The 17,348-nt window shown below is 29.6% G+C and overlaps 1 protein-coding gene and 1 long non-coding RNA gene across 4 annotated transcripts; both read right to left on the bottom strand.

The window, feature by feature from the left end:
* Nucleotides 1-692: 692 nt before the first annotated feature.
* Nucleotides 693-14,636, bottom strand: Mfs10 (major facilitator superfamily transporter 10). Of its 3 annotated transcripts, XM_076325461.1 has the most exons (8): nt 6,131-6,233; nt 5,866-6,017; nt 3,941-4,167; nt 3,146-3,382; nt 2,982-3,069; nt 2,704-2,924; nt 2,095-2,625; nt 693-2,025 (listed from the first exon to the last, which is right to left on the bottom strand). In XM_076325461.1, exons 2-8 carry the CDS (start codon nt 5,933-5,935, stop codon nt 1,903-1,905), a joined length of 1,497 nt encoding a protein of 498 aa, XP_076181576.1. In that variant the 5' UTR covers nt 5,936-6,017; nt 6,131-6,233; the 3' UTR covers nt 693-1,902. The 3 variants fall into 3 exon arrangements, with proteins under 3 accessions (XP_076181576.1, XP_076181577.1, XP_076181578.1); XM_076325462.1 differs by lacking the exons at nt 5,866-6,017; nt 6,131-6,233 and adding an exon at nt 14,502-14,636; XM_076325463.1 differs by lacking the exons at nt 5,866-6,017; nt 6,131-6,233 and adding an exon at nt 5,736-5,856.
* Nucleotides 6,759-11,450, bottom strand: LOC143153852 (uncharacterized). The gene is made up of 3 exons (XR_012993933.1): nt 10,017-11,450; nt 9,289-9,495; nt 6,759-8,094 (listed from the first exon to the last, which is right to left on the bottom strand). It is a non-coding gene; the product is annotated as an uncharacterized LOC143153852 (long non-coding RNA).
* Nucleotides 14,637-17,348: the final 2,712 nt, after the last annotated feature.

Here is a 17,348-nt window from a genome sequence, read left to right as displayed (position 1 = left end):
ATAAAATGTGTTCTTAAGGATGTCATTCTAAATAACTTGTTTCAGTACATAACACTGCCGCTTGGCTTTAGTTTTTGAGTTGTATGCAAAAATATTTTTAAATTATCCAACTTTTACTGTACAAAATATAATTTCCGTCATTTATACTGTTTAAATACGTTAAATAACAATTTCACACTTTCATGTACAATTTCTAAAATGGGAAGTTTTTAATTTTATGTACATGATTTATTTTCACATACAGTTTTCATATCTTAGTACAAAAAAGAGGTAAGGAATTAAGTAAGTAAAACTTGGTGTTTACATAAATATTTATGGTGATTGTTTCTTTTATTTCTTTTGTACAACTGTCTACAATAAACAGCTTTTTGTAATTAATTTATAAATAAAGTATAACTCTTTTAATCATAATAGTAATATGTTTTATTTACTTTATGTGTATCGAAATGTTCATTATCTTTAATCCGTTGACGTTACTTGAAAATGGACAATGAACACTAATCATTTTAGAAAATAAAAAAAATAAATTATGATTACAATGAAGTATAAGCATTTTCATCTTAAATTCAGAAAAAATAAATCTTTCTTTTTTGAAATATGTTATCACACAAATTATATGCAATAATTACAATTTGTTATTAATAATTTAGATGGATAAAATGTTATAAATTATATTTATTATAGTATACTAATAACATTTTATTTCCTTTTTTCTTTTTATTTAATTATTTATTTATTTTTTAGACAAAATAACGACATTATATAAGTTACTAAATTGTTATCCTACGTGAAGGGTAACAGTTTAATTGATATCTAAGAATTGTCTTTATAAAAGTTTGTATCACACTGACATAGAACAGTAATCCTCAGTTTCAACACAGAATTTTGTTCTCAAATTTTAAGCATAGAGTTACCTCCACCATTGTTTATATTTTTTTAGCGTTTTAGACTTGTCGAATTGAGCGACCAGCAAATGTGCCGACAAAATCCGGCTTCGAACCGGAGACATTTCAATTTCAAAACAAATTCTCAGTGCAACTTCGAATTCAAGAACTGTTTGCAAACCCAATTTTTTGTCTCAAAACCGAAGATTACGGTGGTATCTTTAATATCTAAATGCATCATTTTTACAAATACTTTTGTATTTTCTATGAAGAAATTTATATCATTATATTTTTAATTTAAATTTATGCACCATATTACTATTGGTTATCACCATAAAAAGTGTGAAATTGAAATTTATCACCCTTTGTCATTATAAATCAAAAATATAAAAAAAAAATATAATTTGTTTAGAAATCGTATTTCTTTGTTTTGTGTTATACGTTACATATATGCTACAAATGAAACCCTTGCATACAAACAAGAATATAGACTTTTCAGTGCTCTTTGCACTTAGATATAAAAAATATTTGCAATATTTGCAATAATATTTGCATTTCTTTATAATGATATTAAAATAAATTAAATTATTTTTATGTTAAAGTTAACATTAATTTATTCCAATCTAGGTATTAAAAAATCGATTTAAATACCGAAAATTAAGTATATACTATTATCAAATGTTATATTGTCATGTAAATAGCTGCATTGGAATGTCATATAAAGTACATTCAATACTTCACTAATACAATACTAAATACTGATGCATGAAATTTTTACATTTATTTGCTAATTTAATGTTATTTTAGCAAATTAATATAATAAATTTTACTAGGCTGAGACTTCTTCAATTACAAGAACTTGACATTGTATTAAATTTGCAATTGAAAGATAAAATTTGTGCAAACTGACAAAAATTATCAACATATGAATTAATGACTAAAACGAACTGAGCGCGACTCGGTCTAGCGATAAATTATTCTCCATACTAAATATTTCGCGTTTAATGAAGTTTTGTCATCAACTTGTACCTTTACTCCAAGGTTGTTCTGTAGCAGATGCAAATATTAGGTAAAAACAATTGCTTGCCATGTTTATTCCTGCTGCCATCCAAAACACTGTATGCCAACGAGCCAGTGTTTCCTGTAATGATTTACTAAAAATAAGTTCATTCTTAATAACAAAAGAAAGTGTACATTCAATCATACTGACATGTCCTTCAATTATACTTCCAATAACATATGGTGCCAAGAACCCACAAGCATTTGATGCAGCATTTGTAAGACCATAGAGGGTTCCTGCATATTGTGGTGCTAAAGCAATATGATTCATTTGATTCCCAGCATACACTGCACCCTGCAGGGATCCTAAGCCAGCAAGCATCATCATTACAGTTAAACTATCACGTCCAGCCCAAATAGCACCAATAAAACTGAGACTGGGTCCTACTGTAGCCACAGTGTTCCATAACTTCATTGATGCTAAAGGAGAAAAAAGCTGACGGACAAGAAGGGCATCTGCAAGACTTGAAATACCGAGTCCGACTAACCAAGAACTTAAATAAGGTAATGTTGAAAGAAATGCATCCTGTTGTACATCGAAATGCAAGATTTTGTTCATATATGTCGGTAATTCTATTAAAAGAGTATAAAACGCCCATGCCTGTCCACATTGTGATATTGCTATAGCCCATATAGGTAGTGATGTAAATATTGATGACCAAGGAACACTGGAGTTATTAACCTGTTTTTGATATAAGCAACGGTAATTTTAATCAGTAAAAAAATCTGTATATGACACTGTAACAAAACTAAAATGAACCTGATTTTTCTTTTCCACGGTAGCCTCAATATATGCTCTTTCAAGAGGATCAATTTTTGTATGCTCTGCAGGTGTGTCAAATATAAAAATCAACCAAAATGCATACCATACAATGCCAAGCCCTCCAAATAAATAAAATGCAAGTGGCCATCCGCCCCAAAGTTGTAATGAACATAACCATCCACTCACTGGTAATGATACAACAGTTCCAAAATTTATACCTACATGAAAGTAAATATGATAAATTAAATATATATTAAAAATGATATATTAATTACCTGCATACACTATAGCAGCAAATTTGTTTCTTTCCAAAGGAGGTACCCAGTGTGCTAACATACTATGCATTGCAGGGAATGTAACACCCTATTCGAAACACAATGAAAAATTAATAAATCTTGTTTGAGATGTGATTATTTTTTTTCATCATAAAAAAATTTACCTCTGTGAATCCTTCTGCTATTCGAACAGCTAAAAATGGTACTAATCCTGCATATGCTGCAAAAGGACTAATTACAGTCAATACAGCAGTCAGAAATACTCCCAATCCATATATTAATTTTCCACCATATATCTCTGCCATTCTACCACCTGGGACATTTGTAATTACATAGCCAACGAAAAAAGCCCCCAATATAATACCTTGTGTCTTTTCATCCCAAGTAAATTCTCCTGAACTCTTTAAAAATTATAATTTATTTTCAGTATCAATAAATTATATTAATCTTAAATAGAACTTTTAAATCATACACAAAAGGGCACTATTCATTTAGTTTACATTAAGAATGATAAGGGTGGAAAAAAAAATGTTATTTAGAATATAAAAAAAGCTGTCAAAATATTTTATTTAAATCAAACTTTAAAAAAAGTAGAATATAATAAGATAAAAGTAAAGAATGTAGGCGTATAATGTATGTTACATCCATATACTTAGGTCATATCAAAAGTGATAAATTTATATGAGTAATAGACATGATAACCGAGCACAACTAATATTGACATTTGATCTGAATCAATATTAAATGTGCACATGTTGTATTATACATATACACTTTAATTGAATATTTTATTGAAAAAAAGAATACATTTTATACGCGCGCACGCGCGTGTGAAGACTAATAAATATTCATATTGAGCATTAATGAAAATTACAAAATGAATATTGGAAAGTATGAAAAATATTAATTATATAATAATTAAAACAGATATTAAGCATTCAAAAAATAACAAAACTTACTGTTATAAAGGTTTTATTCCTGAGGTTGTCATTATAGTAAACATTGGTGGTATCATTATTATCAGTAGGTGGCACTACTACTGTCTGATTAACCATTGAAACAATAGCCACAGATAAATTTACTCTCATAGCATACACAAGAGCAAAACCTAGAAATCCTAAGAAACCCAATGTATACCTTGTTTTTATACATGACTTTGTATCTGATGGTATATCCGATGCACTAACTGAAAACAAAATTGCATAATTAAATGTAAATACAGTAAATCAAATTAATATTCGGACACTCTAGAATTTTTGCTTTATCACACTCTAATTTCATTCATGACAATAAATATAAATATTTTTTTATATATTACATTAATATAAATTATTTAATTAACAAAAGTATAAAAATTATTTAATAAAACAATATCTATGTTATTCCATTCTTCTTTTCATCTTTGTTTTAAACTTTCCTTCAATGTTCTTGTAGTCTTTTTAATTCTTTATTTCTAATTTATTCCACACATTTTCAATTGGATTTAGGTCTGGACTCGGGAGATGTATTTACAGTAACTTTGGACAATTATAAAGTAAATATTCTTGCACAATTAGTGCCTTATGTTTGGGATCAGAATAAAATTTGAATGTAGATTGAATTCCCATTTTTGTTGCACTTTTTTTAAATTATGGTCATTAAAACCAAAAATGTTAAATTTGTAAGTAAAAATTCTAGTGTGTGCAAATATTAATTTAATTGACTGTATACTGCCTTTTGTATAACTATACTAAATAATGCTTAAATGTAAAGAATGTTCAAAAAATTGAAGTTGTATTTATCAACTACTGATTATAGTGCTTATAAAATAAGCTAGTTTAATATTAGTATTCTGCATGACAATGTTAAATCTGTTTTTATACATAAGTTACCTATTATTATCAATTAATAGCAATATAGTTAGAGATTAATTTTGCGAAACTGCTATTAACATATGTTTATACTTTCCTTTTATTTTCCAAGAATAATTTATAATTTATTTAAATAAAACATTCAGTAAATTCATGTATCAAGCTACAAAACATGTAGGTAATTGTCAAATAGTATACACTATGCCAAATAGTATATTATGTGTTGTTAATAATCAGTTACGATGCTTTTTATGCAATTTTCTTGGAATTGATTGTCTGTATAAATTGCATGCTAATGTATTTGGACAAGTCTGTAGTTTCTGTTTGTCATAGATGTATATATATATATATATATATATATATATATATATATATATATATATATATATATATATATATATATATATATATATATATATATTTATGTTTCATAAATCTACAATTTTTTGCTAATGTTTAATTTACAATGTATAATAATGTTTGAAGCTAAGGAGTTAAGATAAATGAGAAATAAGGTTGATATTCCAAAATACTACATTTAGTAACAAATTAAGAAGAAATATTCTTTAAATATTTAATATCACTATTCCTAATACCTTACTTATAAGCATTAATTATACATTCAACAGTGTGTGAAGTTGTTTTGTTAACCTGGCACATCTTCTGATAATATGTTGTAGAATCTCGTTTTTTTTTTCATTTTCAACATTTGTTGTTATAATTTGGTTTTATTGTATTCATATATTCCTTTCATTGTTTACCGCAAATCTTTCTATCCGTATACTATGTATATAAATGATTAAATATCTGAGGTGTGATCATAACGTATGTTTTTAAAAAATAACCGTAAAAAATTGATGATTTCAAAGTATTTTCAGTTTAGTACAAATGAAACAAAGCGTACAAAAACTTTGACAGGTGACAGTACTGTGAAGAGTTCGTGCGTTGCTTCGTCAATCTTTTGTTTCCAAACAATGTCTTCCTACGTTCATGCAAGCTGTGGCGGTGAATAGTGTATACTATTAGAGACAGACCTATTTCCAAGGAATCGTTGATATACAAAGGCTGGTCATCTCTCGAGACACTAGGATCTAGTACTTCCATGTTGTTTGTGCGCTATTTTACAGAAGACCGAACTTTCACGATTATTCATTCGTCATTCTAATCATCAAAATTAGTTCTTGTCCTGTATAAATGTAATAAATTCATTTACGACACCGATATGACAACATGAATTGCACTCAATTATGTCTAAATAGTCACAACTGTTTGAATTTAAACAAACGGAACAATGCTTACAAACCAAACCAATATCTGTGGTCGTCTGCTGTCATCGCTACTGGCGCGAATTGCTACACATTCACGTAATTCAAGCTAGCACAACGGAACTTTATTATACATACACACACACATAAGTGCGCATGCGCACTGTTTGACTTTCTACGATTAGCTACGGTTCAATTTGTATGAATTTTAAATCGGTTGAACTTCGTTTTAACGAACACAAAATTTTTGACATTTTTATATTAGTCAGTAAATTATCTGATTTAGAGTTATAAATGGTACAGTACAACTGTATTTCTGTTTGTTTATCGTCACAGACTTAAGTTAGTTCAAATGTAAATGTAAGATTACATTATATATACATATGTAATGTAAATTTTTACGCAACTATGTAGACAATAAAAGTTTAATGTAATCCCTTCAATTATGTTTTTTTTCAAGAGCGTCAACGGGCCATAACAAGACATCTAAGGGTATATGCTTAAATAATTCTTATGCTTCATTACGTGTAGGTACACTCTTATGTAGATTTATATCAGTGGTTGAAGTTATCACGAAGAGAGTTAGTAGTGTTTTGTATGGAATTTATTTTATTTGTCTGAATAGAGAAATAATAACAGTTAGAATGATGTACTTCTTTGAAGTGACTTTTTTTTTACGTATGGGAGATCTTCGAAATACTTCCCTGACCCCTTGGGGAGGAGTCGGGGCGAATGTGGGATTCACCGCATCCGAAAACACCAAATCGGGACTTACACACTAAAACCCACCACGGTGGCCGTCCTTGTACGTTCTCGGGAGGACACCGGTAACTAAAAACATCAATGCTTCCGGTGTGGGTCAAACAGATATGCATCGAAAACATAATATTTTAATAGATCTAATCACCACTCATTAAATATGGGTATAAGGAATTATATATTATTTACGCATTATGCTTATATAAAGTAAACATAATTCTTTTTTCTTTAATATAAAAGATCATAATTGATTTTGGGTGCTTTATTAGTAACTTAAACCGAATCGAAGTAGTAATTTAGAACTAGATTAATATAAATATAAACTGAGATTTATTTATACATTTTTTACAAACAATTACCGAATGTTCTTTAGGTGATTGAGTTTTACACGCCAAGCCAACTATACTTGTCTTTTTATCTATATATTTATTTTTGATCTTGCAACAACGTTTTTATAATTTTGTGTTATTCCAAGTCGGATTTATCTCCATCTATATAATATACACATGAAGAACTAATACATCGAGGATATGATAAAATTAAATCATTGTCCAACGATTTATGCGACGACGACAGATGTACTTACGTATGATGTTTCTACCAATTATTGATCCAATACATCTACAGGAGTTATAATGTGTAATAATTTGTGGTAGGTGGTCTGGCCCGGTAGAAAGTTTTTTATTATTGTTCATTGCACTTATTGTTAGCAATATGAATCGCATATAAAATTTATGCTATGTTTGATGCTCGGCATTCGTTAACGCTACTAGTATAGCTTTGATTTAATTCCGAATGTTTATCTTACGCTTGAATTATAATTAACTATTATACATTTTCGGAAAAATGAAACACATAATAAATCTGACCAAAAATATGTCCATCCTTTAAAAAAAAAGTAAAACCTTTGTTCGCATCAGATTGATTCAAATAATATATCAAGGTAACAAACCTGTATATTTTGTTCAAAATAACATAAAATGCATTTTTTCTTGCTTGGTACATCCTTCGAGTAATGCTGGTGGAGGTCAATAAAATTCATGTAAATCGAATATTTTTTCAAAATCAAATTGACTCGATTTCAAATTAAATTGACTTTAACAGTATACAAGAATTAAAAGATCGTAAATAACTTTGAATAAGTTGAATGAGAAATTATTCGTTTCCGAATAGGATGATTATCTGATATAAAATGATTCCTGACTTCCTGTATACTATAATGGGTCGACAATGAGATTCCTAGACAGTTTAAAGTGACAAGTCAATGTGTTAAATATTTGAATAGTCTTTATGAGAACAAGTTTTTTAACAAATATTCACACATTTTTAACACGTTCAAACAAATATGGCGAAAAATATTGTGGTCGAAGTATAGTAGTAGTTAACTTAGTAGTGTCGGAGTTAACGTTTTAGTATTTAATGATATATTTAATATACTATACATCATTTGTAAAAATGATCATACACTTACCATTTTGATTGAATTGTTAACGCTGAATTGATTTCGACATCAACCAACGGATAAAACAAAGAATTACGTGATTGGTTATGAAACAAAGAAGCATTGCTACGACTGAGCATTATTACCGATTTCTATTGGAGATAAACAGAGGTCTAATATTAGATGCCCAACTTTTACCCGCATTCCGTTACCTTTCAATTCCAATAACTTCGTTAATTTTTTAATCTAGTAAATTAAAAACATGTTTTCAACAACAGAAAGTTTTTTAAAACTATAAAAAATTGAAATCAATCTTTTGGACATCTAGACCAGAAGAACCTCCTTGAGTCATTTAGTGAATAAAATGAATAATAACATAGTAAATGAATAGATCGCACTATTGAATATTTAAAAAAAAGATTATTAGTATAACAGCAAAGTTTCTAACTATCCATTCCAAGGATGCGAATTCGAATCTCCATGCATTAACAATTTTTGTTTTTCTATGATTATATATGTATTATTAATATGTCATGTCAAATGGTTCTCTTGTTTTTAAAACAAATAGCACCCAAAATGTTGTTTAACCACTACAATGTAATGCTTTAAATGATTTCAAGTTTGAAAACAAAAAATAGATTAAAGCAACAACATTGATAAGTAATACATTGAAAAGATATCCTATTCCTTTCCAGGGAAAGGAATTGAAAAGATATCCATTCTAGTAATTGTACAGTTCAAACCTACAATAACAGAGCAAATAAGACTGGAAGGTATAACTAATATAGAAATGCTGCTACCGAATGCTTAATTGTAGCAATAACTTTTTGCAGAACAATAGACAGCGTGTATTTTACATTTTAGTAGAAAATATTGTAGCAGGATTAACTGTCTGCTTCAATTTAATATCTCACAAAAATATCTCATCACGACTAAAAGCGATGTGAATAGATATAAAAGCTTTATCTTTATCAAAGCAATATTTTACTGACCTTTAGTTAAAGCCATTAGGTCTGTTGAACTTGTTAACGGATTGCAGACTTGGTGACCTTTTTCTAAATGTTTGCATCGGTCTAAGAATACTATTAATAATTGTAACAACAGTAGCTTCTGAGAAGGATTCATTTAGTAAACTTTAGCTAATTAAGAATTATTTAAGGTCCACTATGTCTCAGAAATATCTTGTAGATTTGGCCGGGCTAAGTGTTAAATTAAACATTAACAAAAAAATTAATTTCATATTATTATTTTTAATTTTTCACAAGAAAAGGTCTAAAAAGCTTTATTTTAAAGTATATAGTAACATTATCAATTTTGTTTAACCGATATTTGTCTTCAAAAAATCTGACCTACATTGTAATAAAAAAGGATGTTTCAATATGTATTCTTTTTTGTTATTCCATATTGTATGCAGTATAAACATATGTTCAAATCATGTGTGTTTTTATATTTTTTTGTACTATTTTATTTTATTTACATTTGTTGTAATATAAGAGCATAAGATCTTAAATGCAGAAATTAACAGACATTTCATCTCTCTCTTGTTCTCTATACTCTTTTAAACCTTATAAGTATAACATGCTCATAGAATAAGATCATTGTGGATAATAACAATATAACTAATGATCAAAGAAAAGAACTCAAAATAACTTTATATCTCTCGATGAAATTCCTCTTACAATTAGAAACCCTGCCTATATATGTATGCGCATATACAAACCTTTCAACAAAAATTTTACTTTTTAATTGGACAAAATGTTATTAGGGAACTTTAAAACTCATTTTATTGTAAACGGTATTGTTTAGAAATTGTTTTTTATTTCGATATTTTCCTTCTTTATGCGTCAGAAAAAAATCTGATCATGAGTCATACATCATTTATCGGCAAGTTGAACTTTAGCTGTTTCAAGAGCGAGAAAGAAAGACTCATATTCGTTTTCTTTATCGACATAACGAAGTTGCCCGAAGTGCCGAGCTCACGTACCTACACGCGGCGGAAATTCTCTTCGACTCCAGTCTCGAATCTCGCATTATTGAGTCTTAGTTCGAGATAAAATACACTACCTACCCCGAATTCAGAGTAGCTGACGGATCTGAGTTTCCGTCTTGAAACCTGGAAACGTGTAGTCTGCTTTTAGATCGCCTTGAAACCGGAATAGGTTTTGTCACATCATTGTACGACATACAATGTCAGTTAGGCCCAGGAAAACACGGGTTTACATGACGCTACAGCAACAGAGCGACATCTTACAGAAACTGGAGGATGGTTTCCCGCGGAATCAATTGGCCAAGGACTACAATATCAGTGACACAACCATACGTCGCATCAAATCAAATGCAGTTAATATACGGAAAACATCACAGATACCGGAATTTCAAGGACGGAAGAAGATGCGGAAGCCTGTACTAGTGGAATTGGATGCTTGTTTGTACTCATGGTTTTTACAGCAACGAGCAATAGACGATTGCATTACCGATTTAGTATTGCAAAAGAAAGCGATTGCATTAAATGAAGAATTGGGCGGCCCGTCGTCATTTTCGGCTTGTGCAGGTTGGATATGGAGGTTCAAACGTCGCCATGGCATTCGTTTTCTTAAACTCCATCGCGAAAGTGCAACCACCAATATAATGGCGGCGGAAGAATTTTCCCGAAACTTTCAACAGCGACTGAAGATGGAAAACATAGAATTACGCAATGTTTATAATATGGATGAAACGGGTCTGATGTGGAAAGCTGTTCCGCAAAAATCATTGATCCACGCGGGAGAAAGAAAAATCACCGGAAATATAAAAAAAAAAGATCAGGTTACCGTGGGTCTCTGTGCGAATGCAACCGGAACACATAAACTTCCACCAATCTTTATCAACAAATATGAAAGGCCAAGGGTCCTAAAGCATTGCCGGGATCCATTGCCAGTCATTTTCAAGGCTCAGAAGAATGGTTTTATGGACCAGAACGTGTTTGCTGATTGGTTGGAAAATCATTTCAAGCCGGCTGTGAGAAAACACCAGCTCGAAGACGGTACTTACGGGAAAGTGTTGCTATTGCTACATAATTATGAAGGTCACGTACTTTCACCGGAAGAAAAGAAACAGGACGATAATATCGAAATAGTGTACTTTCCAGTAAACACGACGTCCATTCTGCAACCAATGGGCCAAGGGATCATAGAGACTATGAAAACCTCCTACCGTCATCGCATGCTTAGGAAGATTGTAGAGTTTCCTGGTGGGGTGGAAGAATTTTACAAGAAATATGATATAAAGGATTGCATTAATATACTTAACGAGGTTTGGGTAGACATGACGCAGACTATTATATGTAAATCATGGGAGAAAATACTAGCAAACGAAGTAATAATAAAACAAGAAACGCAAGAAGATCAAGAAGAGAGGTCTCCTTTTATCGCGTCAACCGTTACTGGCATTCCAGATACAGTAAAAACTATCGTAGAGGAAACTGTTCCTCGAGAGGAGGTAGAAGAATCGTTCACCGGTTACAGTGAAATAGAAGATGATTCGAAAGTTCGTCGCTATCGAGGCAACGACAAATTTTGTCTCGAGCCAAGACCTCATCTGGACGAAATAGAAATAAATAGAATGTTTAAAAACCTAGTTTTGTGGTCCCAAAGGCAACCGAAGTTTATTAAGATACAGGTGCAGGCGTTGCAAGATTTTTATCAGTATACACGGAGATAATGTAATCGATATAATAACAATTAATAAAGCTTTTATTTGTAATCTCTTTGTGTTTTTTATCAAGCTTATATTGCTGACACGTATTTTTCAACAAACGTTTTCCAAGAAAAAACGGTTCTTTGTATTCTGTTCCCCTTATTGTTCTATCTCTCTCATTTTTTACGTATCCTATTCACCTTCTTCGTTTTATAGTTTCAGTTTGAGGTAAAATTCGTTACCTACCCCGAATTCAGGGCAACTGGAAAACTCGATTTTTCACTTTGGAAGCGGGAACTACTGTCGTTATTAACGTACTGCAGTTGGAATCCGTTGTTTGTAGGTAATTCCAAGAGAAATTTATTAAGATAAAATCGAAAAATTCGATGACCGGACCTTTCGATGCTGAAAATAATTCGCTCTTCTAGGCTCATTCATTTAACACCATATAACATCTCATAACGAACTGTAGATCGTTTCTTTGTTCCTTCTTTAGTCCCAGAGTGCTAGGACTTCCCTAGGAATTCCCTAGCAGCTTCGTCTTGTTTCCATAAATTACAACGCCATCTGATTTACACTAGACAACAATATCTGGTCACCACAGATAAGTAGTGCGTGTATAAATTCTTGTAGTATCTCTCTCTTGCCAATGCTTGCCAATATCACCATGCTATAATCCCATGGTTTAACTTACAATAGATACACTTTGGGTGCATTCCGTTTCTACGCCTACGCGGTATAACGCAAGAATAATTATGACATCACTGTCACGTTATAAGTAACGTTCGCAAACGCTTATTTCATTGCGATAGGGCAACAAAAATGTGAATACTTTTCCCATTTTAATTTAATTGTACGACCGAGCAAGTTATCGAGTTAATGTAATTTATATACACGCTTAACCGAAAGTGGACGAATAATGACCTTTCCCTTTTTAAGAAAATATTTAAAAGAATGTTCCAAATGTTGGAAATTATACTAGAAAAAGTAAATAGAATCAGAAAGGTGACACAAGGAAAATTAAAAACTCTGTGCGGTAGGTTTTTAAATTGTTTCTAACAAATGTTCGCCATATTAGAAGAAAAAGAGTAGTTAATAATTTCATCGTGGATTTCAGTTTCATACTATTAAAGTTAGAAAATAGCATTTGCATTCTTTCTTTCGTATCTTTTATTTTGATACACTTGCAACTGCTTACATTTTCCAATCGAACGACATCCACGATCGATATATTTAAGTACACGAGTAAATGTAAACGCATAGAAGCCAAGTAGAATACCAGTTTATAGTATTTATAAGCGTAAGCCATTAGAAGCCAAACATAACGGTTGCTTATATAATTTATAAGCATAAGCGTTCGAAGAGCGTGGGTGTCAACACGAACATACCCGTATTTGAATTGTTTGCCCTGATTTTCAATGCGAAAAATCCTAGTCCTCGTCTAGTTTCTTCGAGAACCATCATTCGAATTCAAAAATATGAAACAGATAACAAATAACTAAACCTATATTAAAATTAAGAAATTACTAAACACGACTTGGAAAAGCATATAAAATTGGAATATAATTACGTAGTAATTATTCGGAACAAATATAAAAGATCCAATGTAACTAAATCTATGGAAGCTACTCTTAAATGGAAAATAATTGAATTGATTACATTTTTTATTATTTCTATACGTATTACTTAATATTGTTTCGTGCACCTATGGTTCCAACCATCTATCACGTTTAATCTAGATACGACTAGATACGTGCAAAAATTCGTCAGCATAATAATACGCTGTTAGTATATTTCGCTGAAGCTTGATAATATTCTTTGAATTGCTGGTAAGTTACCTAGAACAGGTAGCTCTAAAATCTCAAAGAGTATCGTAGTATTCGTATTCGTTATGGTACACAGAGCACAAAAGAATGCAATGCGTGCATATGTAATAGATAGTCTTATCATTAAAATGATACATAAATATTTGTTCGCCTATGTATGTTATTTAAATAAGCTGTTATCTACATTAACTTTTTTCGTTGCAATCGAACTCTACGAGTAACAAGTAATGACAATACGTATGCATTATTTGAATGAAACGTTTTATTTGAGTAATCTATATAAATTAATAACCCTATCGATAGGATGTCTAGACCAAATTGACCGTTCTTAAAATTGTATTCTGTCCGTTTCTTTCGATTTAACTCAAAATTTACCGAATCAATGTCGATTAAACCTCACTAGTCTATTTCGTATATGTCAATAAATAGGAGACGTTATTTATCGTCGCACGCCTATTCAACGAGGGTAGATTCTAAATAATAAGTAATTAAAATTCAATTATATCTATGTATTCGTTATCTCGTCGCAAGAAAACGGTAATCTGTTTTTTCTACAAAAATTTTTGGTAGAATCGATAGTAACAAAAATAGAAACAAATCGTGCTTTTGTCTAAATATTATTACCGCACGAACAACAATATCCCGAGCTTTATTTATATTTAGTCGCTACAATTTAAATCCGGCCCAATTCAAAAAGCGCTCACCTTGATTGTAAACTCCCTTTTTAACTGAAGAAATAGCTTTATTCGGGACACAACACGATAAGTGAGTGGCGAACTACTAGCCACTAACAGCTGGTCGTAAGCGATTTTTATTGCACGCGGAATGGATCCACTAATGTCATCAAAACTATTACCAATAAATTGGTAAGATTATCTTAATGAAAGTGAGTCCAAACACGACCTCCGACATAACTCGTATTATCCTTTGAAATTCCATAATGTGAGCACAGTGTGTTAAACACGTGTGTAGGTACTTATAATTAAAAATAGTGCAAATAAGAACGTATTTGAACTTATTTACTTGGAAAAGACGTTGTCAATACATTGATAATATGTGTAATATACTTATAAAAATATAGTGGAAAATGTAACAGATTTTATTTTTTGTGGGTAATAAAGTAAATACTTAATGGACAAAGTTGAACAAAATCTTTGCAGAAGTAAAAATTTCGTACAACGAATAAACACCTTCATATATTTTCGTTTGTATAACTAAACTATTAGATATTTTTGTTAACGATCAATATTTCATTCAATATTAATTATTTAACAAGTATTTAATGCAAATAAATATTCCAGGAATTATATAAAATATGTTTCAAATATTTTTGTTGAAAAATTATTATAAGAAGTAAAGACGTATTCTAATAATGTATGAAGAATAATATACGTGTTATAAATAATTGTTCAAAAAGAATTATACGAGTAAAATTACTTTACTGGACCAATGATCGTAAATAAATATTTATTCAAAACTATTTAAATAAGAACGCGGTGCAAGAAGTTGGAAACTTCACCGATTGCGAGTTCAGCAGTTCAATTGAATATGTAATAGTTCTCAGAATTACTGTTTTTAAACGAAGAGGTCGCTTAAAAACCACTGATATTTTATGAAGTCGGTATTTCAGATATTGACAACTCCCGTGAGATAAAATGCCTACTATTCTACATTTCGACACTGTCGATCATAAATGTAGGATCATTTTACTCTTTATTATATTTTATAGAATATAAAATAAACTAAAAATAAGCTACTAAAAGCTAGAATAGTATTCGTCCTAAGAGAATATTATTCTTCTTTAAATCAATTTAGGATTAAACATTAAACAAAACTAAAAAATTGATATTTTCAATTTTCTAAATATTAGAAAGTAATTATATCAAATTGAAGTACATTTTACTTCGAAATAATTTTATTATTTGCTTGTAAATAATTGAAACATATTTTATTATATTTTGATTGTACATACTCATAATGCAATTGTGTTTAAATCTAGAGTGATAGATATCAAATTATTTTGAATTATTTTATCTCGGTTCACGTAATTGAAAGTTAAAAATCAATAGAGTGAAAGAAAGTAATTTTTTGGAAAAAAATAATTAAAAAATGTAATAATATAAATAGAATTAAAATTTTACCTAAAACTTCCTTCCGAAATACGTACAGGAGTAATTTTATTGTAGGTGAGATCTGACTAGGGTTGTCGGTAGAGGTGTTCGATTTTCATCAAAATATCGATTCTTGAATCGATTCTGAAACGAATCGATTGGAATTGATTCACCAAAAAATTGAATCCTGAAAAATCGATTCGAAGAATCGAATTTGCGGTTTTCAGTATAAACTCGTATAAATTTTGAAAACAGGAATTTAAAAAATATTAACGTAGTATAGCAATAAAAAGCTGATAACTTATGATTTCAAATTAATGTTTTAGAATATTTTCTTTCCATTTTGTTTAAGATATCCTTTCAATGTACTTTGATTTCTTTTTCGTTCTATTTACTCGTAGACCATTGTTATGATTTGCTACAACTGCAAGAAAATAATTAAGAGCTTTTATTTTCAAAATTTGTTCTGTTGTAAATTAATTACACACCATTTTATACTGCTAATATTAATTATAATGACTTTCTTCAACTTTTTGAAGAATTACACAATACTCTTCCTACTTTTTATATTAACAATGAAAAAGCAAACAATGATAACTTGAAAATTCTCCAATAATACAAGTATTTACTATTACATATACAGTAATGATGTAAAATGATATTTAAATCTTTTTATTGTTAATTTTAGTAATTTTTAATTTTATTAAAATTAATGAAATATATGGTGTTTCAAAACAATCAAGAATATTATAAAATGTATAAACATTATTGGTTATGAAATTAGCTAATAATTCATAATGAGAATGATATGTAGTAAAATTTTTAATATTGTATATTTTTATTGTTTCTAAATACAAGGTATTAAACATTACCTATAAGCATATCATTTTGTCTAAATATAATATTTACATAAAGAAACTATTAAACATGTCACTTACTTACTTGTGTAATTGTTGTAAGTGTAATTATCTAAGATATAAATCATTTTTGACATGAATTTTACATTTGAAATTAATTCAATGTTTAAAGAATGTAAACTGAAGAAAACAAACAAAAAAAAATTATACGTTTCTTTAAATCATTATAAATAATAACCACTTAAGTACAATTTTATATTTCATACAAGATATTTAACATAACAAGTAATTATAAATAGTATGTAATTTGTAAAATGATATCAATAAAATGTAATTTATAAGTACACAATACAATAATAAAAACTCAAGAGAAATACAATGCATAAAATGGAATTGTAATCATTTAATACCCTAAACCACAGCACTTGAAAACTATAACATTTCAAACACATAAGTAATTAAAGCAAGATGAATATATTCGGTTCTTTTTTCATCTTTTTTAAGTATATAACATTTCTATAAATGTTTTCAAATTTGAATTGCTAATACTAAGAGAAAGGCCTGTTTGTTGTTGAATTGCATG

The sequence above is a fragment of the Ptiloglossa arizonensis genome, chromosome 13, assembly GCF_051014685.1.
Source record: "Ptiloglossa arizonensis isolate GNS036 chromosome 13, iyPtiAriz1_principal, whole genome shotgun sequence".
NCBI classification, from domain to species: Eukaryota; Metazoa; Arthropoda; class Insecta; order Hymenoptera; family Colletidae; genus Ptiloglossa; species Ptiloglossa arizonensis.
This window is presented reverse-complemented; position numbering and strand designations above follow the sequence as displayed.